Consider the following 26,210-nt stretch of genomic DNA (forward strand, 5'->3'; position numbering starts at 1 on the left):
TCCAGGATTTCATATTGGAACATACCGGTTTTATGACGTGTCCCGGGTTACGTGTTAGAACTTATCATAAATGACAGTTCTATAGTTTGTAAAAATGTGTACTCTATTCTCCAATATGTATAATATATGTAAATTAATAAAACAATTTCTCATTCTGGTATATGAATTTTCTATTAAAATAATGTTCAAAATATTAGAAAAACATATTGTATTTGATTACACATAAAAATCTGTATGTAATCAAGTATTATAATAACCGATGGAGTGAGTGTAATAAGTTTGTCTATGGTGTATGCAATGAAGTAAGCACAGAACTGTTTATGTTAGGAATTGGTAAGTCAAGTTACATTAGTAGTTCATTTGTCAAAGTGCCGATAAACATATATATGCAAGTATTACAATAAATATTGTTATAATTATAATTAATTTGTAAAAATGGTGGTAAGACAATACCAACAAGAACTTGAATATATTGAAAGACTAACTCCATATTCATGGAGAATAAAAAAAGGATTTCAACCTAACATGAGAGTTGAAGGTATCTTTTACGTAAATCAAACTTTAGAAAAACTAATGTTTGATGAATTAAGAAACGCTTGTAGACCTGGGATGGTAGGAGGCTTTCTACCAGGAGTGAAACAAATTGCAAATGTAGCGGCTTTACCGGGAATAGTCGGTATGTTAATTATTGTTTATTTACAATTATATACGTTTTAAATATTGAGTTTAACATGTATGTTTATTGTATGAAATACGAAATTTAACTAGTCTTAGTAAGGTTAACTGCCACTTCTAGGCAGATCAGTAGGTTTACCAGACGTACATTCTGGGTACGGTTTTGCCATTGGAAATATGGCTGCTTTCGATATGAACGACCCAGAATCTATCGTTTCTCCGGGAGGTGTAGGTTTCGACATCAATTGTGGTGTAAGATTATTAAGAACAAACTTATTCGAAGAAGACGTATACCCGATTAAAGAACAATTAGCCCAAAGTTTGTTCGATCATATACCCGTTGGCGTCGGTTCTAAAGGTAAGTTTCAACATTAAAACCCGAAATAAGTGATAACAAACGGATCGTTTAGGAATAATTCCCATGAATAGCAAAGATCTTGAAGAAGCGTTGGAAATGGGAATGGACTGGTCGCTTCGAGAAGGTTACATATGGGCGGAAGATAAAGAACATTGCGAGGAATACGGTAGAATGTTGAACGCGGATCCTTCGAAAGTGAGCTTAAGAGCGAAAAAAAGGGGTTTACCACAGGTACGTGATGAATTTCTTCGATTTCGGTTGATTTTTTAAGCGAAAATCGATATTGTAGTTGGGTACTTTGGGTGCCGGTAATCACTATGCGGAAATTCAAGTTGTGGATGAAATTTATGATAAATGGGCTGCTAGTAAGATGGGAATCGAGGATAAAGGTCAAATTTGTGTTATGATTCATTCGGGAAGTCGTGGTTTCGGGCATCAAGTCGCCACCGATGCTCTTGTTCAAATGGAAAAAGCCATGAAAAGGGATAATATCGAAACGAATGATCGGCAATTGGCTTGTGCCAGAATCAACAGTACCGAAGGTCAGGATTATTTGAAAAGTATGGCTGCCGCAGCTAATTTCGCTTGGGTTAATAGGAGTTCGATGACTTTCTTAAGTAGACAGGTTAGTAGCACAGTATATGCTAAAAAAATGTGCCCTGTATATTTTGTGTTGTCGAAAAATGGGTTTTTTATATACTACTTGGTCGAAAATCGATTTTTATAGATTTAATTTTGTTTTTTTGAGTCTAATTTCGTTTTCAGAACGAATTTAGTTGAGAAATGATTTTTTTCAACTAATTTTGTTAAAAAAATTAGTTTTTTGCGTTGATATAACAAAAAATTGGCGTTTCTAAGCATGTTTTGGTCGAAAAAGCTTCGTATATGTTAATTTTTTCAAAAATTGATCTTCTTAAGTTTAATTCAATAAAAATTTACTTTTTCATATTAATTTTCAGCAAAAATTGATTTATTTGAGTAGAATTTCGTTGCAAAATCATTTTTTTAGGTTAAATTAACGTTTCTAAGTTTAATTTGGCTAAAAATCTACTTTTTTTACTTAATTTTGAAAAAAAAAAATGAATTGATTCAAAAATTGATGTTTCTCAATTTGATTCGGTCGAGAATTTACTTTTCTGAGTGTAATATTATCAAAAATTAGTTAAATTAAGTCAAAAATTTTTATTTCTGAGTCTATTTTGATTGAAAAAAGATTTTTATAATAAAATTTGTAAAAAATTTCACATTTCCATTGTGGAATTTACTTTTCTGAGTGTAGTTTTGCCAAAAAAATCGCTGTTTTACATTAATTTTGACAAGAATTACTTTTTCTAAGATTAATTTGATCGAAAAAAGAATTTTTTGAAAATAGTTCGGTCAAAAATTGGCTATTTTCGTCTAGGCTTAGTCTAAAAATGGTTTCTCTCAAATATTTTTGTCAAAAATTGTCTACACTGAGTATAATTTGATCAAAGAATGATTTTTCTAAAAAACTCCAATGGGAAATTGGCTATTTTGTATTAAATTTAACCAATTTTCATTTCATCAGAAAAATCTTTCTCCACGTCAATTAACCTCATCGATGTCTTTATCAATTTCAATTTTGTGAATAAATTATTCGAATCACCTTCAGCACCTTCCGAAAAACCATCAACTAATTTTGTTCAAATTTCAGGCGTTCGCCAAAAAATTCGGAATGGCCCCAGACGATTTAGACATGCACGTAATATACGACGTATCTCACAACGTCGCCAAAGTTGAAGAACATATAGTAGACGGTAGACCCAAAACTCTTTTAGTACACCGGAAGGTGAGTGGTACATCTATAATTTCTATAATGTTTCATTTATACGTCTTTAGGGCTCCACGAGGGCTTTCCCACCCCATCACCCTCTTATACCAGTCGATTATCAATTAACGGGACAACCCGTATTAATAGGAGGTACTATGGGTACTTGCAGTTACGTTCTAACAGGTACCGAACAAGGAATGTTGGAAACATTCGGTTCTACATGTCACGGAGCTGTAAGTAACAATTTGGATGAACGGACTTTAACTTTTCATCGTAATTCGGATTATTTTTAGGGGAGGGCTTTGTCGAGGGCGAAATCTAGAAGAAACTTGGGTTATACTGACGTTTTACGTAAATTGGAACAAATGGGAATATCGATTCGTGTAGCGTCGCCGAAATTAGTTATGGAAGAAGCTCCGGAATCGTATAAAAACGTCACCGACGTGGTGGATACTTGCCACGCCGCCGGTATTTCCAAAAAAGCCATCAAATTGAGACCGATTGCTGTGATCAAAGGTTAAAAATAATTATAAATTGAGAACTGATTTTTTGTGACACTCTGTATTTTTTTTTTTTTTCATTTCGATCTGTAAATTCTCAATAAATTATTTAAATTATTTCACGATTCATCATTTCCTTATAACCTTAATCAAATACTTACGAATATTTAAGTATATCACGCACTGTTGCCGAAGTTATAAATAAACAAGTAAATATCAATCATAAAACGTCAATAAGAAGCTTTAATACACACGCGAAACAAATCTGACAACAACTAACTTGGTTGTATGAAAATATCTTCCAGTTCACATTTATTTCAAACTACAGATCTCCTATATGTAGATAGTTAACGACAATAAAAAATCAATCACTAAATAAAAAAATTTTATACACAGCGCGTAAAATATTAACTCACTCTTAAAAAGCACAAAAATATTCACATTTGATTCGATGTTATTTATACCCAGCAGCCATTTTGTAAAACGTTCCAAATTTTCATGAAGGCAAAGTTAATAATAGCGTTATTTTAATTTATTAACACTGTGTAACATATTTATTTTCATAATTTAACCAAATTATCACTTTAATCAGTATAATTACTAAAAAAAAACAGTAATTAACACGACAATGATTATAAATCATCAACACAAATCACTTATTTGATATATATGACAGTTCTATGTTTACGTCTGGAAAATACGCATTGTTGCCAATATTAAAAATGAAAAAGTAAATATCAAGCATAAACAATTGGAAGTAAAACGTTAATAAAAAAATCTGACAACAATGTACTGGTTTAAATGAAAATGTCTAAGCTACCACGTCATCGAAATATATCATTACGTTTAAATCGAAACCACAGATCACGTGTTACTTCAGAGTAGTTCATATCAATATTAGTAATGAAGATTTTCTTTGAAATAGAATAATTCACTCAAAAATAGGTGATTAAAATATTACACGTAAAAAAAATTGACACCTGTATCGGTATTGCTTATATTTAGCAGTCAGCTTGAAAAACGTTTCCTAACTTTATGATGTTAAAGTAATATAAATACATTAATACAAAAACATTTTAATTCGACATATTGTATTATAACACGATTATTAAGTTTATCTATTATCAAAACTAAACAGAAATCAACACTTTTCTACTTGACATTTTGACGATTTTCTAATTCTTTTCCATATTTTCATCCACTACTTTTATATTCAATCCATAGAACTATACTAATCTTCTTCACAACAATTTTGTTTATACGACACTACAGAACTTGAGGTAACTGACTTAACATATAGGTAAAGTCATATGGGAAAGAAGAATAACCTTCAATGAGATAGATCTCAAAAATTATTAAATTAAGTATCGATCCATAGTTAAGTAACAATTGATTTTAATAATTTTCTTAATTATAGTGTGAAGTGCTGTGTTTTTATATAAATAAAACAGTAAGTACTGTTCGTTATTTAACATACTTTCTTTTGAATAATTAAACTTCTAATGGTTAGTAAAGTAATGCACATTTTTAACACTATGATCAGCTGATTTCTTGATAACACCAAAAAATAGATTTTATTAGGGAAAGAAACGAAATTAAATGTGGAAATAATTTTAAATTCTGAAATATAATAATAATATCAAAGGTAAACTTAGCTTTAAACGTCTGCGTTACAAATATAGGAAGAGTTTAAATGAAGGGAAAATAGTCGAGTGTTATGAACAGGGCCGGCTTAACTAAATTTAGAATGAAATATGTATTTTATATCATATGTTTTAAAACATGATTTTACGTACGAAAATAACTAAAAAGCAAACAAAGATTAAAAAATAAAAAAACAATTATTATTACAAGCTTTATTTAAAAAAAAATGAAGATTTCAATTATAATAAATAATTTTTACGAAGTAAACTAATTATTTTTTATATTCCTTCGTTGTGGCGATGTGTTCAACTATTTGTTTAACGAATTTTTGTAGTACGTCCTGTCTCGCTTTACCCACGTCTAGAACCTCTTCGTGATTAGCGATATCCGTGCTATCGTATTCGACTATACATTCGTTAGTGATAAGACTGAAAGCTAAAACCGTTAAATCGCAATGTCTAGCCGTGATAACCTCGTGAATAGTCGACATCCCAACCGTATCCGCCCCCAACATTTTCAACATCCTCAATTCCGCCACCTAACAAAAAATAATCGATAAATTCGTCAAAATCAATTAGAATCCACTCACGGTTTCAAAGTTGGGTCCGCCTAAGCAAGTATAAACCCCTTCGTGTATATCTTTGTCCAAACCGAGATTTTTCGCGATTTTTTTCGCTTGATTTCTGAGGCCCTTATCGTAAGCCGCGTTCATGGGGGGGAATCGAGGACCGAATCTCTCCTCGTTGGGTCCTTGCAAGGGATTATTACCGGCAAAACCCATAATATTTATGTGATCTTTTACAAGCATGATATCACCTACTTTATATCTGCAAAATGGAAAATAAAATTGGTTATACGTCGATTTAATTATTATTCGGATATGTCACCTCGGGTTTAGCCCGCCGGCGGCGTTCGTTGCTATGAGATGAGTGACTCCGAGGAGTTTCATAACTCTGACTGGCATTGCACATTTCCACAGAGGGTAACCCTCGTAGTAATGGAAACGCCCTTTCATACACACTACGGGGACGCCGGATAAGTACCCGAATACTAGGGCTCCGGCGTGTCCTTTTACCGTACTTCGTGGAAAGTTTGGAATTTTTTCGTAAGCTACTGATATTTTGTCGTCTAATGCGTCCGCTAATGTACCTGAAAATATTTTATTCGTGCTACTAACCAAAAAAAAAAACAATCTACTACCTCATATTATCATCACCGGAGTTTATTTGGTATTTTTTTGTAATAAAATTTCACTAAAACAACTGACCAGCAATGCAAAATCAAATTCAACCCCGTTTTTGACTCTATACTGAACGAACGTACACCATACTTTTTAATCGCACCTCGTACATTATATATTTCACAAAAAATAAACAAACCAAATATTTATTGTATATTTTCACGAATCAAAAATGTTAATTATTGTTATTAAATATCTAGTTATTATTTCTAGATCTTTTATTTACTAATAACCACCCCTTATCATGTTTTAAAATAATTTTTAGTAATGTATTTCTTCTTGTTTACAAATTCGCTTCCAAAAACTGACGTTACATAACATGTTGCCAAATTAAAGCAGGATATAGAACAATCATTCTTTTGTAGTTTATCTATGACCCCATCACCGTAACCTTTTTTACGAAATTATGAATTCTTAATATAGTTTATTGTTGTAAATATATTTTTGGGTTTATTTTATCGGGGTTACATGTTTCATTAGCATTTCTAAAATATATTTAGATATTCCGAAATTGATATAATGGGTTGTATAACTTAGAGACAGAGGCCATACTGTCAAAAATCGGAAGCTTGGTTCGTGTCAACAATCGTTCTATTGTAGTTTATCTATGACCTTATCACCATGACCTTTTTACGAAATTATAAATTCTTAATATAGTTTATTGTTATAATATCGATATATTTTTGGGTTTATTACATTAAGATTATAATTTTCACGTAGATTAAAGTTTCATTTGCGTTTCTAAATCGATATTTAGATATTTGAAAATTAATCAAAATTGTATAACTTTGAGAAAGAGGCCGTTCTGTCAAATGTCAGAAACTTTTATGTGAAGTATATTATTAACAATATTTTGGTTTATTTTCTTCGTGATTTAAGTATTTAATCAAAAAGTTTGTAGTAATGGTGATTAAATGTGTATAATATAAAAGTAAAAGTTTAGTTTTGTGATGAAAAAGTTTTTAATCGGTACGAATAAGTTTGGATATAAATGTTTATGTTTTTCTATAGAATTTGGGTAAAATACTTTAATTATTATTATGGGGTTTAGTGTAAAGTATTTATAAATCGAAAATTTCCATAAGTTCCAATATCTTGTTATTTTCTTATCAATAATTATGAAAGTGTTCAACTCGATTCGAGAATATCTGAAGAATTCTTAGGAATATCCCCTCATGATGCAACTACTGTTGTGAATAACAAAAAAATATGTATATAATCAATATTTATGACTTATTTATTATAGCTATAAATAAAATAATTGGATATTTCATACCAATAATCTGGGTGAATATATTTTATACCATGTTGATGAAAAATTAAATTATACTTATGATTGATCGAAAAAAAATTAATAAGAACCTTCGTTCCAATACGCACCCAAACCGGATCCGCAAATAATACCAATCTTCGGCTCTATAGATACAAGACTCTTCAAAAAATTCGCCGTTTCCACCAAAGTTTCGTAAGTATATCTGAAATGAAAAGTTTCACGTATATCTAACACAAAAACTATTGTTTTAATTATTTATTAATAAAATATAGTTGACTAATACGAATTTTTAATCTTGTTTGTTGTTATTCTATGTTTCTGAGGTATCGTTCTATAAAACGTACCTAATAACATTAATTTTTGTGGATTAGCCAAAGTGGCAATTCGATGGTTCTATCTAAATTAATATTTGTATTGAAGTAAGTTGATAATTTCATTTTTTTTTAATAAGTAACCTATAAAAGCGATTTTAATATTATTAAGTTAAGAAATTAGTTGTTTTCACTTTTTATTTTCAATGTATTTCAAGTCACTAATGTGTATATCGTTATTGCAATAGTTAGAAAACTTTTATTTTGATATTATTCGTAATAATAAGATAATTCATTCTAGTTTGGCAATTTTAGATCAATATTATTAAAATACATCAAATATTCCACTGAACAACAAGATTGATTAACCGAATAATATCATTATTGTAGTCACTTGGAAAATCTATCTACATGACACGATTAATTATTTCAATTATACGAATGAGGTCAGATTATTCAAAAATGTATCTTGATTAAGTGATAATTATCACTAATACAAAGTAATAAAAATAATATTGCTAATATTTAGAAGTTTCGTTAAAAGTTTTTAACCTTGAGGATCAACAAGTAAGAAAAAAATAAAAAGTAAAACCACTGCTAGTTCAATAAAAACCTGATTTTTATTATAATTTTGATAAAATTTTATTGTGGCTTTGAAATAACAACTAATTTTGATATATTGAAATGTAACGTAACCACAATTATTTGTTTACTACGTTGCCATATTAAAAAATATTTTTCACGTAATTTGTGTTTATAAATGAAAACAATATGGCGGTAGGACAAACCAAACCTGTTATTACACAAGATTTTATATCGAGTGACGACAAATATATATTAAATTTTTAGTTATTTAAACTTGACTTTTGACTTAATTACAAAACTTATTCAGTTTAATAAATTTGGCGCGGTTAATTTGTCGGTTCAATATCAAGGTTATCAGTTGTGGAAACGTCATTTGAAAATTAGATTTTTAATTGCTTTGAATATTAAAGCAGATATTTATTAGTAGAGCATCATATGTTTTTATTGTGATAATTGTATACAATTTGTATATTATAAAATTTAATTGGACCGTGTAATTAGTAATCAATCAATAATGACGGAAACGGATTTCGTGATTTCTACGTTTCAATATGGATGATTTGAAGAAGGCACTTACATTGTTGCCACGTATTTCGATTTTCTATAAATATAAATAAAATTTTAAATCGCTTTGTTTTAGTTATAATTATGTGAAAGTTCGACGAAATTTTATGTGTTTCTAGTAAATTTGAATAATTTTTCGAAAATTTAATCACTATCATATTTTTTGTGTGTGATTTTTAAGTAATTCGTGGAAACTGACGATATTGTTAAAATACCAGTAATTTCTAGAAAGTTTGGCAACGTATATATCAGTATGTTTTGTTGTGGGATTATTTTTAATATTGCATATTATCAAATAAGATACGGTTCACTATAATGTTGCAATTTTTTGTTATCAAACTACTGATAACGTGGTAATGAAAAACATATACAAATCCTAATTGATTATCTCGAACGATAACATTATAATTTTGAGTTTTTATAAAGAAAAATGCACGTAAACGTAATAATTAAAAAATAAATCGCATTTTTACTTACTTTATATCACTTTGGGAAACTAATTTCGTACCAACCATCATTTTATAATGAAAACTAGACGTCGAGTAAAAGTTTAAAATAAACTGAATCAATTTTTATTGTAAAATCGCATTTCAGGGTTACGTAAAATCTAGACTTGCTCGCGAATCCTTGGAAGGCCGATGTAATTATTGAAAACGTGCAATTACCTATAGCTAGGTATATATATATTTCATTATTTTTTTAATTGTTGCCAGATCATTCATTTTTTATTATATTCATATAACAAAAACACAAAAATTACCTTCATCTTTGAAGGTTAACTTTTGACATACCGGAACGTGTGTGTGGCTGTGTGCGAACAAGTCACAACATTTTAAAATAAATTTTGAATGTATAAGTCAAAAATTTTAAATAAATATTAGAAAGCGTGCAAACAAATGCTTCAAAACAAAATTTTCACAATTGAAAATAAGTTCTGGATGTGTTCGAACAAGTAAATTAGTTGAATGTACGGTATGGATGTGTGCAAACAAGTTTAATGCTGTCAGACGAACGCTGTTTGTGTATAAATGAAGCAAACAACCTCGGGATGTGTGAAAACAAGTCTAAAATTGAAAAATCAAGAACCGGATGTGTGCTAATAAGACAGATACACGTCATAGATATTGAAATAATGGTATTTATACGAAGCGTTTGCGAAAATGTGTACGAATCACAATGAATAGGTAAAAGTTGAGTTACAGAGCCGGATTGGCAGGTAATAAGTCAAAAAAAGTTACTAGTATACTACTTAATCGTGGTTTGACGTTTGCAAGTTACGATTTTAGAAAAAAAAACTTTATTTTTGTTATGATTAAGTACCCTGTGAATAGTGAGGGTTAGTATTGGTTGTATAATGTCGAAAAACAGATAAAACGAAAAAAATCAACCTGATTCCAGCCCTGTAGAGGAAAATTTTTCCTATATCAGTTAATTTTCTTCATTTAAAAAGTTTATAATTCAAGTTAGATGACGTAAATGAAAAAAAATTGTAAAAGTTATGAGCATTAAAAACATTTTAATACGGTCCATTATTTTTTTTTTATAAAAATTGAATCTACTACCTTGATAAACCACCCTGTATAATAATAAACTTGAATTTTTTAAGTAACTATACAAAATATCAAGATGTCTTCTTACTTGTCATTTTCTCCTTTCTCAAAATGTCCGTTAATTTTTTTAGCTGCAGAAACGCCATTCATCCCGTTAGTTGCCGTTGCCATGGTTTTGTAGCTAACAGATTGATCGGAAATTTATTAAAGACTACGCGCTCACAAGTATTGAATCCCGTTTTTATACACTAATCTCTAGAATGTTGTAACTGAGATAAAGTTTAGGATTATACGTCACTACTTGTTGCTGTTAGTCAGTTTTTTCATTCACAATAGTTTATATTTTCAGTCTTATCATTTTCGTCACTTGACCTTCAAGCATCGCTGCTCACCGTTTTCATGTTTATTAATGTCCCAATAAAATCTTGATTAATTTTCTCGTATCTAATATAAAAAACCTTTTTACATATGTTTGTTGATTTATTATGGAAAAGCAACCAAAACTCGTCGGGCTAGTATACAGAACCGTATTGATTTTTAACTTCTTCATTCGTTCAGTCTTCCGTCCGATTAATATAAGCGACTACCATGACGTATAAGGAAAGTAGAGATGGAAGCTTCTTCCGGAAGGTGTTTTAGGAGGGACAGGTTTGGACTAGAGCCGTTTGCACTATTTATGTATATACAAGAATTTTAAAGAAAAAATATTATTACAGTCGTGTATTTAATTTGAAAAAATCGTACCTCTTTTCACTTTACTGTTATGGTATAACAAACTAAACTTGAAATTAGTCAATTTCAGAATATAAATAAAAATCAACACTTACCTTAGTTCGACCCTGTTATAAGTTGTTATTCGATTAAAAACTTTTATTTTCAATAAAACCAAAATAAATAATAAAAGTCGTTAGTTTTTTTTATTTTATAATTTCAAAGAATAAAATACAAATTTGCAAAATTATGTTTTAAAATTTCAAACATCGGCATTGGGTACGTTTACATATTAAAATTAATTACATGTTTATGCAACACACATTTCACTACATACGTTTAGATTTTAGTAAATAGAAATACAAAAACTACGTAAGTAGATAAAGAAATAATGAACGTATTCCGAAATATACATCACTTCCGGTAATGACGTCGTTAATCCGACGCCATATTGTCTGACTGTAGGTACGTTTCACTAACGGAATTTTATGGGTGGAACGCACATATTTAGTGACGTATGCTTGCAGTATGGCGAAATTTGGAATTTTAAATAAACATTTACTGCATTTACGTCATAGTTGTACAAGTGAACGTTATTTATGACATCTTATTTCGGTATATTCAATATGGCGTCGAGGTACACATTTCGGACCAATAATATAGCTTGGATTCATGACGTCATGACTACTGTCATATATTTCGGATTACAGACAATATAACTAGTGAATATTTTGCAATTTCGAGATAGTCTTTTATTTTAAGGATACAAGTAAACACAGAAAATACTCAGTATAAATACAGTTGGACTGGATATTAATACCCTAACCTAAAAATTCTCGTTTGGATAAAATTTTTTTGTGTAAAAGTTAGGTTAGGTATCTTATTGATGGTAAGTTGGTTTTAGAGGTTAAAAACTTCTTCTTTTTTTCTCTATTTACTTGCCCCTGTACACAACTTTCAATTATGTCATAATCACGTCATAAGAGACGTATTGCTAGTTTTGTGGATGTACAAAAACTATTTTTGATTTTATTTCGACAGATATACATAATAAACTAGTGATATGAAAAATGATTTGTATTAGAATTCAATAGCTATTGTCTTGCGTCAATCAATTAAGAGAAATTTTGTACCATTCTTTGTACATCCAAGGCACAAATTTCAATATAGACCGATATCAGTGCGTCCCAAAGAAATAATCACAAATTAAGTGTATCGGCACAAAATTAGTTAAAAAAATCTGATTTGATTTTCGATTATTGAGTTTCAATGAAAAAAAAAAGTAAATCTGGCAACATTGCTGTCTATCTCCAACTAAGTGTAATATGAAATATTTTATTTTTTAAAATGATTATTTTTCGTACTTTTTTGGGACGTACTGTAGAATTATTACAAGAACACTATTTTTTTTCAATATTAGAAAGAAGTTAAAAACTAAAATCTTGTTATTTACAATTTCACAGTATTTACATCGTGATAAATAAAAATTGTTCGTTACATAACCTAAAATATTTGTTTTTATATCATAACAAAAACTGATTAAATGAAAAATCAATACTTTAACACACAATTTGCAAATATTGCATTTTGAAATAATGATAGTTTGAAAACTAAAATTCGAAACAACTTTTTTTACGTAGTTTTAACAGCTGTTATACCGATAGTACATTGACATCATGATACTTCCAAATCTGAACTTGTACTAATAATACCACACACCTCGTGACGTCCCCTCTCTTTTAACTCGTGTTGTCAGAACCGCCCCTAAATTGACCACTCCTATAGAAAAAGACATAGACTTTCCCTTTCGTCTGGACTAGCATCTCCTGGACTAAGGTGGTTTAATCGTATGTAAAATTATAAGGTAATATTGTAAAATAAAAATTAATAAATCACGTTGAAACGTTTATTTCGTAGCCATATTTGTTGTTACAATCAATTATCAGCTGATAAAAAAACTTTGAAAAATTTTGCGTTTATAGGTTATGTTCGTAACGTTGTTAACCTAATAGGTTCAAATTATTGAAATATATATGAAATAATGAACTCAAATTTTAAAGAGGTATTCTCAGAGGATTGATTTATGTTGAAAAAAATCAAGAAGTTGCTTAGGGACATGGTTTCGGAAATACGAGGCTTCGAAGTTGTTTAAAGTATAAACAAAAAACATATGATCGTTCGAAAAATTACTCATGCCATAATAATTGGAATATTGAGCTCAAATTTTAAAGATATCTTCTAAAAAGATTGTAGAATAATTAAAATAAATCAGGAAGTTGGTTATGGTCCTGGTTTTAGATATACGAGGCGCTAAAGTTGTTCAATTTTTAATCCGAAACATATGCTCGTTTAAAAAATTACTCAGGCTCTAATAACTGCAATATTGAGACTAAATTTTAAAGATATCTTCTAAAAAGATTGTTGAATAATTAAAATGAATCAGGAAGTTGCTTATGGTTCTGGTTTTAGATATACGAGGCGTTAAAATTGTTCAATTTTTAATCGAGAACATATGTAAGTTTAAAAAATCACTGGGGCCGAAATAATTGAAATATTGAGCTCAAATTTTGAAAAGGTTTTCACAAAGGACCGCTGTATGACGAAAAAAATTAGGACGTTGCTTGGGGTCACGGTTTCGGAAATACAAGACTTCAAAGTTGTTCAACTCTTTACTATGATTTAAATTACCAAAATGGCATATAGGAAGATAAATTCGTTTAAGATAACTTACAAACTCTCAAAATATTACTACTAATTACTATTAAAAGGATCTAAACAGTGTATTTTTGAAAAGTTTTAAAATTATTTCGAGTATATAATTTCAATGAATATTCGTTGCACCAGTTATAGATTTCAATTTGGTAATATATTAATTACATTACATTCAACATATATGAAATTGTAATATCTGATAGTTTAAATAAGATTAATTATTTTTATACGTACGGACTTACTCATATTTGTAATTCATCCATATTTATACAATACTAAGTTTATCTAATAGATAGTCGTCTATAAATCGAAACCTACTAAATATATTTACATCGTTACAACTCTCAAAAGTATTGAAAGTTTTGAATTGAATGGTTTTTGTCTTTCTCAAAAATTTATGCTTAATAAACAGTGTTATCTATATTGTCTCGAAAAAATAAACGTAAATTAATAAGTTGAGTGGTCTATTTCACAAAATATCAATATTATTATCAACAAACGCCAGAAAACGTTAGTTGAAAAAGTTAGGTTATAAACTACTTTGTTTTTCTCTCTTACCTGTCTTAATCTATTCAATTTTCTATTCCTTTATTTCTCACTAGTTCGAAATTCGTACAGTCTATTTTTTTCCGTGTAATCTACACAATCATTTTTATATATTATTATGTTTACACAATTAAACGAGACTCACAATATTCCCAACTACAGACTGAGTTACACCCGCCGTTTCTTTTAGCGCCAATTAAAAGAGAAACATAGACAAAAATAAATTCATAGAGGAATTGAGTTTTATACTTTGGAATTAAAGCATAGATAAGGTATTACGATATCTATGGTTTCAACTAGTATTGGTTTGAATTTAAGTTGGCAATTATGTACATAGTTGACAAATCATTGACATTATGTTCCTACAATTTGTAAACAGTGTCGATTTTATTATATTTTGCGTTGATGATTTGTTATAATTGTATTATTCAAATATATAAACAATCGTTGTTAAGATTTTTTACGTATCTATTCTCAACAACTTGTTAATCTAATAATATTTGAGTGATTTGTAGTGGTGTGATTAAGTTTTTCAACTGGTTTATAGTTATGAAGTAAAAATACCAAATAAAATATATAGTGAAATATAAAGGTGCAAAAATTATACAAGGGTAAGTATTATTTATCTGTATAACGATATTTTGGAGTAAATCCGGTTTGTTTTCGTTGTTTTTTATTTTGATTTTGGAAATTGACCACTCACGAAAAAATTATTATTTATAAAAGTATATTTAATATAAATAGTACAAATTTTTCACTATTATTGATTAAAAATCATCACTAAAATTATTATTTAAACGAAAATTTGAATCTATAAAATGGCAGTAGTTTAATCTTCTTTTTTATTATTTGAAATCATTGGCGGCAGCCACAAAATCATATCAGGAAGATACAAATACAAATTTGGTTTAAAAACATTATTATGGAATACATAATGAATGAAAAACAGTATTTTCAAAAGAAAATATATCGATATTCATGTCTTAACTATAATTGATCAAAATTCCACACAAATGGAAAGTAAATAGGTAAACATAACCTATAATAGCTCCGATTGACGTTTCTCAACTACTGCTTAGCAATAGCTAAAAACATCCGCGTGTGACAAACTTCTAGTTCTAACAAAGATCTGTTAGAATCGATTCTGTATCGATATGTAATGGAATCGATGCTGTGCTATAGATTTGTGGAGTTTTGTATTAGGGAATGTTTCGACGAGACTGATTATAGCGGAAATGGTTATTTTACGTTTAATTTTTGGTTGTACATTTGTGATACGGGGGGTGTACAAAATTTTTGTTTTAATTTTGTAACGAAAATAATGGTTTTGAATACCTTCTCGTATCCCTTTTTATAGGAAGTTTTGATTATTTCTTATTATTACCCTGTATTGATATTAAATATTTGTTTTTATTAAGGTATTTTCTGGTTTTGTAGCTGATATGCGGAATTTTATTATTCTTCATAATTTTTAAAAAAATCTTGCAAAAAATGGGATCGAAATTAATATTTTTGTTTCCTCCATTCGTCAATTATTATTCCAATCGTTTATCGATATTTAAAAAACAATTTATGACAATAAATTATTTATTTATGAAATGTAAAACGTTTCCGAAAACTAAAAAAAGGGTTTTGATAAACATAATCGAACTCTACGTCTATTAATTGACAATTTCTTTGTTAAACCGAAAAGTGAATGTTCAACATTGTGTGGTGGAATATTTAGGCCGTCAGACCTAATCGATGAATTTTGGCAGACAAGAAGTTATGTAATATGAAAACAATTGGCTTTGGACATCCTTCCATATCAAGTTCCTGAAAATAAGAAAACCGCCATATTGTTTTTCAATAAATAATTGTCACAGGTTATAAATCATAAAAATCGATGCTATTATAAAACTATGAATCAACAAATTTGATATAGGAATCTGTAATATTAGTTATTAATAGTAGAAATCTGACATACCGACTCTTGTAGGAATCTGTAATATTTTTACCGCGATATTTTCATGGTAATTCTATAGATGGCGCTAATACATAAGTTGCAGCATAATTTCTATTTTATATTCAAATTAGTAACGTAATTTTTCTCAAGCTATTGTTTTATGTTCAATTAATGTTTTTTATGAATCTTGAATGAAAAAAAAACTTGAAAACGTTAAGGAAACGATGACGTCACATGTTAAAATTATACAGCGTGGTCGTTTGTATTTGTTTATTTCATTTAAATGTGAAACTAGAAGTAATTAACGATATGAATGATTTTACAACATCGTAAAATGTTACCAACTTTCTATAATCAAGTCACGCCTAATATGAAAATAATTTCAATATTTTGAATTTATTTCATTTATAGGAAACTTTTTAAATCTGGCAACGTTGTTGGAATATTAGACGTACATCGTTTTTTATAATATATTTGATTTTCAAGTTTTGTTCTTCGCAAATTTAATCAGACATATTTATATCGATTAAATAATTGAATTTTCAATTATACGAGTTACATAAAAAGAAACCAACCAACTTAAATAGAAATCCTATAAACTTATGTCTTGATCAGCTGTTTAATGACGTCCAGAAGATTATAGTACAAAAATCTTCAGTTTTTTTGTTATTGCTATCATTATACGAGGGTGAGTCAATAAATTCGCCTCTTTTCGAATTAAATACAAATTTTTTGTCTATTTTTGGTGCTATTTCGGTTGTGGAAGCTGCGAGATGAATAAACATGAACCAAAGTTCAATGACCTTTTTGCAAAAACGGAGGTAAATAGAATTGCGGTTCTAAGAACAAAATATTCGATCGAAAGTACGTTCAAATTCGCTCAAAACACTTTTTTATCAAACCATGTAATCAACGGCATACCGAAAAATTATTATACGAGGGTGGGTCAATAAATTCGCTTCTTTTCGAACCAAATACAAGTTTTTTGTCTATTTTTGGTGCTATTTCGATTGTGGAAGCTGCGTGATGAATAAACATGAACCAAAGTTCAATAACCTTTTTCAAAAACGGAGGCAAATAGAATTGCGGCTCTAAAAACAAAAGATTGAATCGAAAATATTTGAAAGTTCGTTCAAATTCGCTCAAAACACTTTTTTATCAAACCATGTAACCAACGGCATACCGAAAAATTATTATACGAGGGTGGGTCAATAAATTGGCGTCATTTCGAATCAAATACAAGTTTTTTTTCTATTTTTGATGTTATTTTGGTTTTAATGCGAGTTTTTTTGAGTTTTATACACTTTTCCCAGTGTTTCCACAATTTTTTTCCCGCCCAAAAATTTTTTTTCGACACTTTCAAACTATATTTTTATTTGGGAAAATAATAATTTGAGGTTAAATTTTGAAAATATGAAACATTTTAGCCTAAATCACGATTTATTCCAAAGAAAATTTTCATAATGAAATTTCTAAGATAATTTTCGAATTTAGCGACACTTTTCGTTCTCCCCTCGTATTTGCCGTTAATAAAATCGAATCAAACGCAAATATACTCACGATATCTTCTTCTTCCGATCCGAAATCTAACCACAGGTACGTTTTTCCGTCGTCTGAAGAATTCCTCAGCATATCGAATGAATACCTCCACAACGTCCTCGATCCAGTCCCGGCTTCCAATAACGTAAAACCGTTTTCGTAATTAATGACTAATTGCGCGGGCCGACCTTTCCAAATACACCCTGTAAATATTTAAAAAAAAATAAAATATAATTATTAAAAAAAAAATATTTCGTATTACTTACTACAAACTAACTCCCTTTGTGTGACGACGCTGGCATGACTCCCGTTAACCAAAGCCTTCGCCCAAGCCGCTAAATCTCGATGCGTTTCCACTCTCAACGTATGAGTGACTACCCCATCTATCGTAGCACAACGTACACTAAATTCCGTCAAATCGGTTCTTTTAACCGATCCGACGAGACGTGTAGCTATTAGAGGATACGCTTCGGCAGGCGCCCGCCATGCTTCTCCCGACCACGGAGCGCTCTCGTAAAATCGTAATTCACTATCGGTTACCGCTGCGAAAATCGATTGCCATCGATCCGTATCATCCGACGATTCCGAACTTGACATATTCTGTAAAAATAGTTTTCAATTCAGATTCCATAGAAATAAATATAATAACGAATTTATAGTATAAAAAAACGTATCTGACAACGACGTAAATAACACCCGCCATATTTCAATATTATGACACATAATTGTATATTCAGTTTCCCGCCGCGTCACTTATACGTAGAATGTAGAAAGCTAGTACAGTCGTAACAAAAGATTATTTATACGTATAATAAAAAAGAAAAATGAATATAAATATATAAATAAATGATTAGTTTCTGATTAATTATACAAGTGATTACAATTTAGTATTCGAAATAATATTACGATTGTACAGAAAGGAAATATGGCGACGTGGCATCGAAAACGATAAATTTTTTCGTGTTAATCTAAAATTTAATTGATTTTTGTGATAAATACTATGCCGGCGAGATATTACGGCGATATTGAATCATTAATCTTATAATGGCGAAACAATTTTCAAAATGTATAAGGATTAAAGCGATCAAATCATTAGACAAAGAAATAGATTAGACTCGATGGAATATTCCAAGGTGTTGCCTAATTGTGCGGAAAGTAGAGGTTCTAAATATAGGATTGGTTGAGCACGCGATCAGGAACTGTGATGAATAGGGAATCAATATTCGTGAAATCAAAAAAAAAACTTTATTATTCAAAAAATGAATAAAAAAAATACTAAAAACGATATATTTACGTAGAATATACTATTTACATGTAAAAATTGAGGTTATAATTACTATAAGCTACGTGATAAATTTAATTTACGTGATGTGATAGTTAATAATCGAATTATAAATAAAAATCTTTTTTTTTTTAAATAAATTTACGATTAAACTTACTTCGGACCTTGGTTTTCTTAAAAGCCATCCTATATACCTTAAATCGGGTATGGCTTTGCAGGCGTCGTGATGCGCAGATGAAGTTAGAACTGACAACGCCGAATGGAGTGTGTTAAACCAGGCTATAGCTTCGGCGGGGTCAGATGCACGTAATACGCAGCTATGGATAGCGTCGGGGGAATGTAATTCTAATGTTCGACCCTCTGTACAACAAAAACGTTAAAGGAAAATATAATGCGGGATCTCAACTAAGATACGAGGGGTAGTTGATAATTTATCATTTATATCTTATTATAAAAACAAAATTTCTTCATTTAAACTGTTGAATAAGTTAAATAATAATTTTTTTCGACGTAATTCGTTGTATCTTATGTAAGCAGTAGACCTGGCAACATTGGTTCGGTTCGATAACCTTATGGTGTCAAGTTCGTTTGGAACGCGACGTACTTCCGAATCATATGTTAACTGTCATAGCGAATTGTTTTATTTATCAATTAATAAATTATATAAATATACATTTGTAGAAATATTTTAATATTATCACAATGTTTATATTGATCATAATATTAAATCAACAATTACACTGTGAAATATTTCTGTAAATTCGAATTTAATCATGGATATATACCAACAGTCATAAATGTTACATATGCGACGATGCCAAGTTCAATTCTCGTTTAAAGGTAAATCGTAATAAATATTTTTCGTTTTTTTACTTTAGAATGTATCGATTAATATGTTTTATAATTATTTACACACATCTTAGCTCAATATCGATAATTTTGGTGAATTTACAATAAAAAAAAAACGAAAACACGTCAGAGAAGTCACGTGATTTTTGAATTAATCACTTTACCGACAGTTTTATAAAGTAAAAACTGGAATATTTAGGAAATTCAATGCACATTTGTTACTTTATATTCTCGGAAAGATTTTCAATACTTGAAAGAACATTTATCATGTCTTAAAAACGTTTATTTCGCCATCGATCGATATAACTGGAGTCTATATATTTTTTTTTTATTTCTAAAGTGTGCGAGCTCCTATTTCGATAAATATTCATTACAAAGACGAGTTGAAAAATCGCGAACGCTCCTTCTTTTATGCATGACTCCAAAATTCCGCTCGGTTGCTATGTGTAAATGTAAACTTTTTGTTTTTCAATCAATGCGTCAACAGAACGTTACAAATCGTTACAGTCAATCAAATCGATCTTTACGTCACTAACGGTATACATAAGTTAACACATACTTCATACATTCTATCCTTTTCTACCGTTACTCACAATATTTATTATTATATACGCATTCTTGTCTTGTAATGTTAAAAAGACACAGTCACAAACAACATTAATTATATTCTTTTCCTACGGATTCACTTCGATCTGTTCTGACAGCTGTCATATTCAACAATCGAATAGATTTAGGAGATTTTTGTCATTTGCATTCAGATATCGTCGGTTGTCATACAAAACTACGAGTGTGGATAAAAGCGAGTTTCGCTAATGTTAGTTTTCCGCGAAAAAATAAACCGCCTTACGTCATTTGTCAAACTAAATAACCGTGATTTATTTTTGATGATTTATTGTACGTCTGAGTCGGATGGTTTTAGTATTGTTGTAAATAACTGTTCCAAATGTCGAGACCTCCCATCTCGGTTGGACTAATCGAGTGCGATGTTGCCAACTGTATTAAATTAAGTGTTTATTCGGTGAGTATATTAGATTGCAGATTTTTATTATTTTCTAATTTTTATTTTGTGCTATTTCAAACTAATTGAGTTCAACAACACATTTTCGATGAAATTCTATTTAGAAAATGTATTTGTAGATTAAGTTTGACTCCGAATAGACAAACTACGACTAAATTGGATTATAAAAAGACATTTTTTAACCAAATTAGGCTAAAAGAAGCCAATTTAAGAGTGATTTAGACACGGTAAAGCCAAATTAAGTAGAGAAAATTCATTGTTAAAAAGATTAGAGCCATTTTCTGTGAAATTTGATTCAGAAAATGTATTTATTGTGCACGTTTTAGTTACAAAGTGAATCTACGACCAAATTCCAGTGGAAAAAATCATTTTTTTACAAAATTAAATCAAGAGAAGCCAATTTAAGCCAAATTAAATCAAGTGAAGCCAATTTAAGCCAAATTAAATAGAGATTAGAGACATTTTAGATCATTTTGAGCTTGGAAAACCCAAATTTTCATAATTTAAACTTAGAAAAGCCAAATTTGGTTCAGAAAATGTACAAAAACTCGATAAACGTTCAAATTCGACTAGAAAAAATCATTTTTTTACCAAATTAAATCAAGAGAAGCCAAATTAAATCAAGTGAAGCCAATTTAAGCCAAATTAAATAGAGATTAGAGCCATTTTAGATCATTTTGAACTTGAAAAACCCAAATTTTCATAATTTAAATTTAGAAAAGCCAAATTTGGTTCAGAAAATGTACAAAAACTCGATAAACGTTCAAATTCGACTAGAAAAAATCATTTTTTTACCAAATTAAATCAAGAGAAGCCAAATTAAATCAAGTGAAGCCAATTTAAGCCAAATTAAATCAAGTGAAGCCAATTTAAGCCAAATTAAATAGAGATTAGAGCCATTTTAGATCATTTTGAGCTTGGAAAACCCAAATTTTCATAATTTAAACTTAGAAAAGCCAAATTTGGTTCAGAAAATGAACAAAAACTCGATAAACGTTCAAATTCGACTAGAAAAAATCATTTTTTTACCAAATTAAATCAAGAGAAGCCAAATTAAATCAAGTGAAGCCAATTTAAGCCAAATTAAATCAAGTGAAGCCAATTTAAGCCAAATTAAATAGAGATTAGAGCCATTTTAGATCATTTTGAGCTTGGAAAACCCAAATTTTCATAATTTAAACTTAGAAAAGCCAAATTTGGTTCAGAAAATGTACAAAAACTCGATAAACGTTCAAATTCGACTAGAAAAAATCATTTTTTTACCAAATTAAATCAAGAGAAGCCAAATTAAATCAAGTGAAGCCAATTTAAGCCAAATTAAATAGAGATTAGAGCCATTTTAGATCATTTTGAGCTTGGAAAACCCAAATTTTCATAATTTAAACTTAGAAAAGCCAAATTTGGTTCAGAAAATGTACAAAAACTCGATAAACGTTCAAATTCGACTAGAAAAAATCATTTTTTTACCAAATTAAATCAAGAGAAGCCAAATTAAATCAAGTGAAGCCAATTTAAGCCAAATTAAATAGAGATTAGAGCCATTTTAGATCATTTTGAACTTGAAAAACCCAAATTTTCATAATTTAAACTTAGAAAAGCCAAATTTGGTTCAGAAAATGTACGTTTTTCCGAAAAAAGTCGATATACGACCAAATTTCATTGGAAAAACAATTTTTTTACCAAATTTAACCAAAAGAAGCCAAATTAAATCAAGTGAAGCCAATTTAAGCCAAATTAAATAGAGATTAGAGCCATTTTAGATCATTTTGAACTTGAAAAACCCAAATTTTCATAATTTAAACTTGGAAAAGCCAAATTTTCGTCAAATTTGGTTCAGAAAATGTACGTTTTTCCGAAAAAAGTCGATATACGATCAAATTTCATTGGAAAAACAATTTTTTTACCAAATTTAACCAAAAGAAGCCAAATTAAATCAAGTGAAGCCAATTTAAGCCAAATTAAATAGAGATTAGAGCCATTTTAGATTATTTTGAGGTTGGAAAACCCCAATTTTGATTATTTTAACGTAGAAAAGCCAAATTTAGTTCAGAAAATGTACGTTTTTCCGGAAAAAATCGATATATGACCAAACTCCCTTGGAAAAATTCTTTTTTTACAAAATAAAACATTTAAGACCAATTCCAAAGTCAAATTAGATACAAAATTAATAAAAAAAGCCAATGTTTTATCAAATGAGATTAAAAAATTGCATTTATAGCGAAAATTTGTTTTGGAAAAGCCAAATTCGATATGGAAAATACACTTTTTGGAAATTTTACGAAAATAAAACAAATAAATGCCATTATTCGACATTATATCTCAAAAAAAAAACGCAAATTTTTTACAAATTTGATGCAGAATTACCACGAAAGTCATTTTTTTGTCAAAATACTTCCAGAAACTGATAAATTAAATATGGGAAATCAAAATTAATCATTAAAAAAAATTTATACACATCATATACATGATTAAAGTAAATATACAGGGTGGGGAATTAATTTTTCGACGTAATTGTGAACCACCCGGTAGATATCGACACCAACAGCTCACCCTGTATATTTATTAGTTCGTCAGATTCAAAATTTTATTTAAATAAATGAAAATCACCCCAGTGAAATTTTACGAACCGGCGGAAAATGATAAACGTTCGGAAAACCGGAAAAAGCCGCAGGAAAAGTTTCATTGTACGAAATGAAAAGCTCCTATTGTTTTAATAGTGTCAGTTTGTTTTGATTTATGTAACGAGCAATAAAAATACGGACAAAAGATCTTTCTCGGCATCGTCGTCTTATTTATAGTCCGGGAAAATTTTCCCCAAATTTCCCGAATGCGAAATTTTCGAATTCGAACTAACCTGGATCGGGGTATCTAAAGTTCCTAGCTAGATGACACAATTGCAGAGGGAGGTATCTGGTGTCGGCCCTTTGGGGGGATCGTACGGCCGGCGGAGCTCCCGTCAGAAACCCCCTTTGCAACTCCCATCCCACTTCCGATATAATACTGGCTTTCCTAAAGTAAGGCGTCACTTCGCGTAGATATTTAACTGAAATATTGAAGTTTCAATTAACCCAAAATACATAGATCGTCGAAAAAATATAATGTGCAACACGCGCGGTACGGATATCCTACCGCGCAATACGCAAGATGTCTCGAATTAAAAAAAAAAATCAGTCTCCACGAAAAATGACGTACGTCGACCTCAACGCAGTCCCGATTTAACATCTACGGACTTTTTACCGTGTCGTTACGTCAAATCGACGATTTACGACACGGCGGCCATTACATAAAATATTTTCCTCCAAATCGTTTTATTATTAAACGAAAAGTTTTTTCCGAGACACCTGGTATTATATAATCACAAATCTCAGTTATAAATAAGTAACAAACATTTTTTTTTTTAATTTAAATACTCGTAACGATAAAAATAATAAAACACCTCGTATATAACAAATATGGCCGATCGTAACACGATTATAATAATTTCGTGCTTATTCTAATAAATATTATTCAAATAATTAATTTAAATATAGATAATAAGTTTTAACTGTATAAATTTCATTTGCAAAACTAATTAAATCGATATTAAAAATAAATAAATAAAAACCTAACCTTCCAATTCGACTACTTTTCCCGCTCTCTTTAACGCCTTCACGGCGTCATCGTGTGTCGCCTCCCTCAAGTCATCTCCGTTGACAGACAGAATGGCATCGCCGACGTACAATTGTTCGGTCTGATCGGCGGCCATACCTTTAAAAATCTTACTAATAAGAATGGGCATCTTATTTTCCTTGCCGCCCTTGATCGAAATGCCGAGTCCGTTATTTTCCGATTTAATAACTCTCACCGCCCTTTTTTGATTGGCAACCGCCTCGGGTATATCAGGCGTATCGCTTAAACCGCTAGGCGTTTCTATATTATTGTTCAGAGTGCCGTTTAACGTCGTCGTGTTCTCGTAAGATTCGTCTAACGTGATACTCAAATAATCTTCTTCGAGTGTGACGAATACGCGGTACCATTGGCCGCGTACGTACGTTTCTAGAATGCCTGATCTTCCGAAAAAGCCGGGAGACGACACCTCGTCACTCATTTTTCACATTTGACACCAACCACTTCCGCTTATCGTCAACAATGAACACCTGACACTTACGATTGCTGTACCGATCAGCTGATTGAACCGTCGAAGGGGGAAAGTTGATTATTTTTTTTGTTGTCACTCGCAGACCGACCGACGCGACAATGTTAGCACATTCTTTTATCGACGACGACAACGTATCGTCCTATGACTATACTAGTCTACTACTGCTTCTTTACGGATCAGTGATGTAGTGTTTAGATTGCCGGACTAGTATTTTACCGATGATTCGGCGCGTCAGAACCCCTCCGTTGTTATGGCAACCTCAAAACTAGAATCGTGTTATATCCGCGCCATCTATCGAATAATAGCTCAACTGCGCTCTCCAATTCTACAGTTTCCTTATATTTCATAAATATTTCATATACTCAATTAAGTTTTCTCAATATTAATTATAAAATTCATTGTCGCTATGTAATATATTTATATCAAAGACGAATAATATTCGATTTAATTCAAGTGGAATCGGAAAAGACAATTTCTAAAAGCACCATCTATAATATGACAGTCAATTTAATATCATACAAAGATAAAATGGATGATAACATCGATTTTATTAAATACGAGAATCTAGTATTAAAAAGCAACCTATTTTTATTGGTTTAAAATAATCGAATTGCGTAATTCTAATTAAATCGTGTAGAAATATAAACCACCATTTTTTTATGGTAATTAAATCATTTTGCAACGTTGTCAGATGTGTAAATAGATAGACGCCGTATGGGAAGTATTATTTTCTAAACATTGTTATAAATCGGATAGTTTACTACCTCAAATGTTGAATTAGTAATAAACAGGTATTTTCTTTCCGATTAAAAATACGTCTTATTATCCTATAATCGGCAAAATTCTAAAAGCTTTAAATAGATGACGTCACGCGTATATCGTTCAACCTATCCTTCACCAACCTTGATCGCAACCCATCTGTCAATATAACACACTGTTGCCACGCATGACATCAAATTGTGATTCATTTATATTTAT

General features: G+C 30.1%; 3 protein-coding genes across 7 annotated transcripts; 1 reads left to right on the top strand and 2 right to left on the bottom strand.

Annotated features, from left to right (window-relative positions):
- The first annotated feature begins 75 nt into the window (after positions 1–75).
- LOC130900042 (RNA-splicing ligase RtcB homolog) lies at positions 76–3,442 on the top strand. The gene is made up of 7 exons (XM_057810361.1): positions 76–676; positions 797–1,033; positions 1,086–1,264; positions 1,323–1,658; positions 2,709–2,843; positions 2,894–3,058; positions 3,119–3,442. The coding sequence occupies exons 1-7, from the start codon at positions 436–438 to the stop codon at positions 3,344–3,346; spliced, it is 1,521 nt and encodes a 506-aa protein (XP_057666344.1). The 5' UTR covers positions 76–435; the 3' UTR covers positions 3,347–3,442.
- Positions 3,443–5,166: 1,724 nt separating this feature from the next.
- Positions 5,167–11,080, bottom strand: LOC130900044 (purine nucleoside phosphorylase-like). Of its 2 annotated transcripts, none has more exons than XM_057810364.1 (5): positions 10,581–11,080; positions 7,572–7,684; positions 5,857–6,118; positions 5,559–5,796; positions 5,167–5,507 (listed from the first exon to the last, which is right to left on the bottom strand). In XM_057810364.1, exons 1-5 carry the CDS (start codon positions 10,661–10,663, stop codon positions 5,241–5,243), a joined length of 963 nt encoding a protein of 320 aa, XP_057666347.1. In that variant the 5' UTR covers positions 10,664–11,080; the 3' UTR covers positions 5,167–5,240. The 2 variants fall into 2 exon arrangements, with proteins under 2 accessions (XP_057666347.1, XP_057666348.1); XM_057810365.1 differs by having other exon boundaries at positions 7,590–7,684; positions 10,581–10,868.
- A 310-nt stretch (positions 11,081–11,390) lies between these two features.
- Positions 11,391–25,431, bottom strand: LOC130900043 (beta-1-syntrophin). Of its 4 annotated transcripts, none has more exons than XR_009060127.1 (7): positions 24,704–25,431; positions 23,949–24,137; positions 19,385–19,587; positions 18,212–18,545; positions 17,967–18,148; positions 14,474–16,276; positions 11,391–12,982 (listed from the first exon to the last, which is right to left on the bottom strand). XR_009060127.1 is itself a non-coding variant. In XM_057810363.1 (6 exons), the coding sequence occupies exons 1-6, from the start codon at positions 25,179–25,181 to the stop codon at positions 16,184–16,186; spliced, it is 1,479 nt and encodes a 492-aa protein (XP_057666346.1). In that variant the 5' UTR covers positions 25,182–25,431; the 3' UTR covers positions 11,391–16,183. The 4 variants fall into 4 exon arrangements, 2 of the variants coding, with proteins under 2 accessions (XP_057666346.1, XP_057666345.1); XR_009060128.1 differs by having other exon boundaries at positions 11,391–13,034; XM_057810363.1 differs by having other exon boundaries at positions 11,391–16,276.
- Between the last annotated feature and the right edge of the window lie 779 nt (positions 25,432–26,210).

Source organism: Diorhabda carinulata, chromosome 12 (assembly GCF_026250575.1).
Source record: "Diorhabda carinulata isolate Delta chromosome 12, icDioCari1.1, whole genome shotgun sequence".
NCBI lineage: Eukaryota > Metazoa > Arthropoda > Insecta > Coleoptera > Chrysomelidae > Diorhabda > Diorhabda carinulata.

What these genes read in the sequence shown, in the direction of transcription:
- LOC130900044 (XM_057810364.1), bottom strand. Translation starts at nt 10,663, where the DNA reads ATGGCAACGGCAACTAACGGGATGAATGGCGTTTCTGCAGCTAAAAAA. An exon ending in GGGTGCGTATTGGAACGAAG is followed by an intron (nt 6,119 to 7,571) that starts GTTCTTATTAAT and finishes AAATATTTTCAG; the next exon opens with GTACATTAGCGGACGCATTA. An exon ending in GCGGACCCAACTTTGAAACC is followed by an intron (nt 5,508 to 5,558) that starts GTGAGTGGATTC and finishes ATTTTTTGTTAG; the next exon opens with GTGGCGGAATTGAGGATGTT.
- LOC130900042 (XM_057810361.1), top strand. Translation starts at nt 436, where the DNA reads ATGGTGGTAAGACAATACCAACAAGAACTTGAATATATTGAAAGACTA. An exon ending in AAAAAAGGGGTTTACCACAG is followed by an intron (nt 1,265 to 1,322) that starts GTACGTGATGAA and finishes TCGATATTGTAG; the next exon opens with TTGGGTACTTTGGGTGCCGG. An exon ending in TGACTTTCTTAAGTAGACAG is followed by an intron (nt 1,659 to 2,708) that starts GTTAGTAGCACA and finishes TTCAAATTTCAG; the next exon opens with GCGTTCGCCAAAAAATTCGG.
- LOC130900043 (XM_057810362.1), bottom strand. Translation starts at nt 25,181, where the DNA reads ATGAGTGACGAGGTGTCGTCTCCCGGCTTTTTCGGAAGATCAGGCATT. An exon ending in AAAAGTAGTCGAATTGGAAG is followed by an intron (nt 24,138 to 24,703) that starts GTTAGGTTTTTA and finishes TCAATATTTCAG; the next exon opens with TTAAATATCTACGCGAAGTG. An exon ending in ACAAAGGGAGTTAGTTTGTA is followed by an intron (nt 18,149 to 18,211) that starts GTAAGTAATACG and finishes AAATATTTACAG; the next exon opens with GGTGTATTTGGAAAGGTCGG.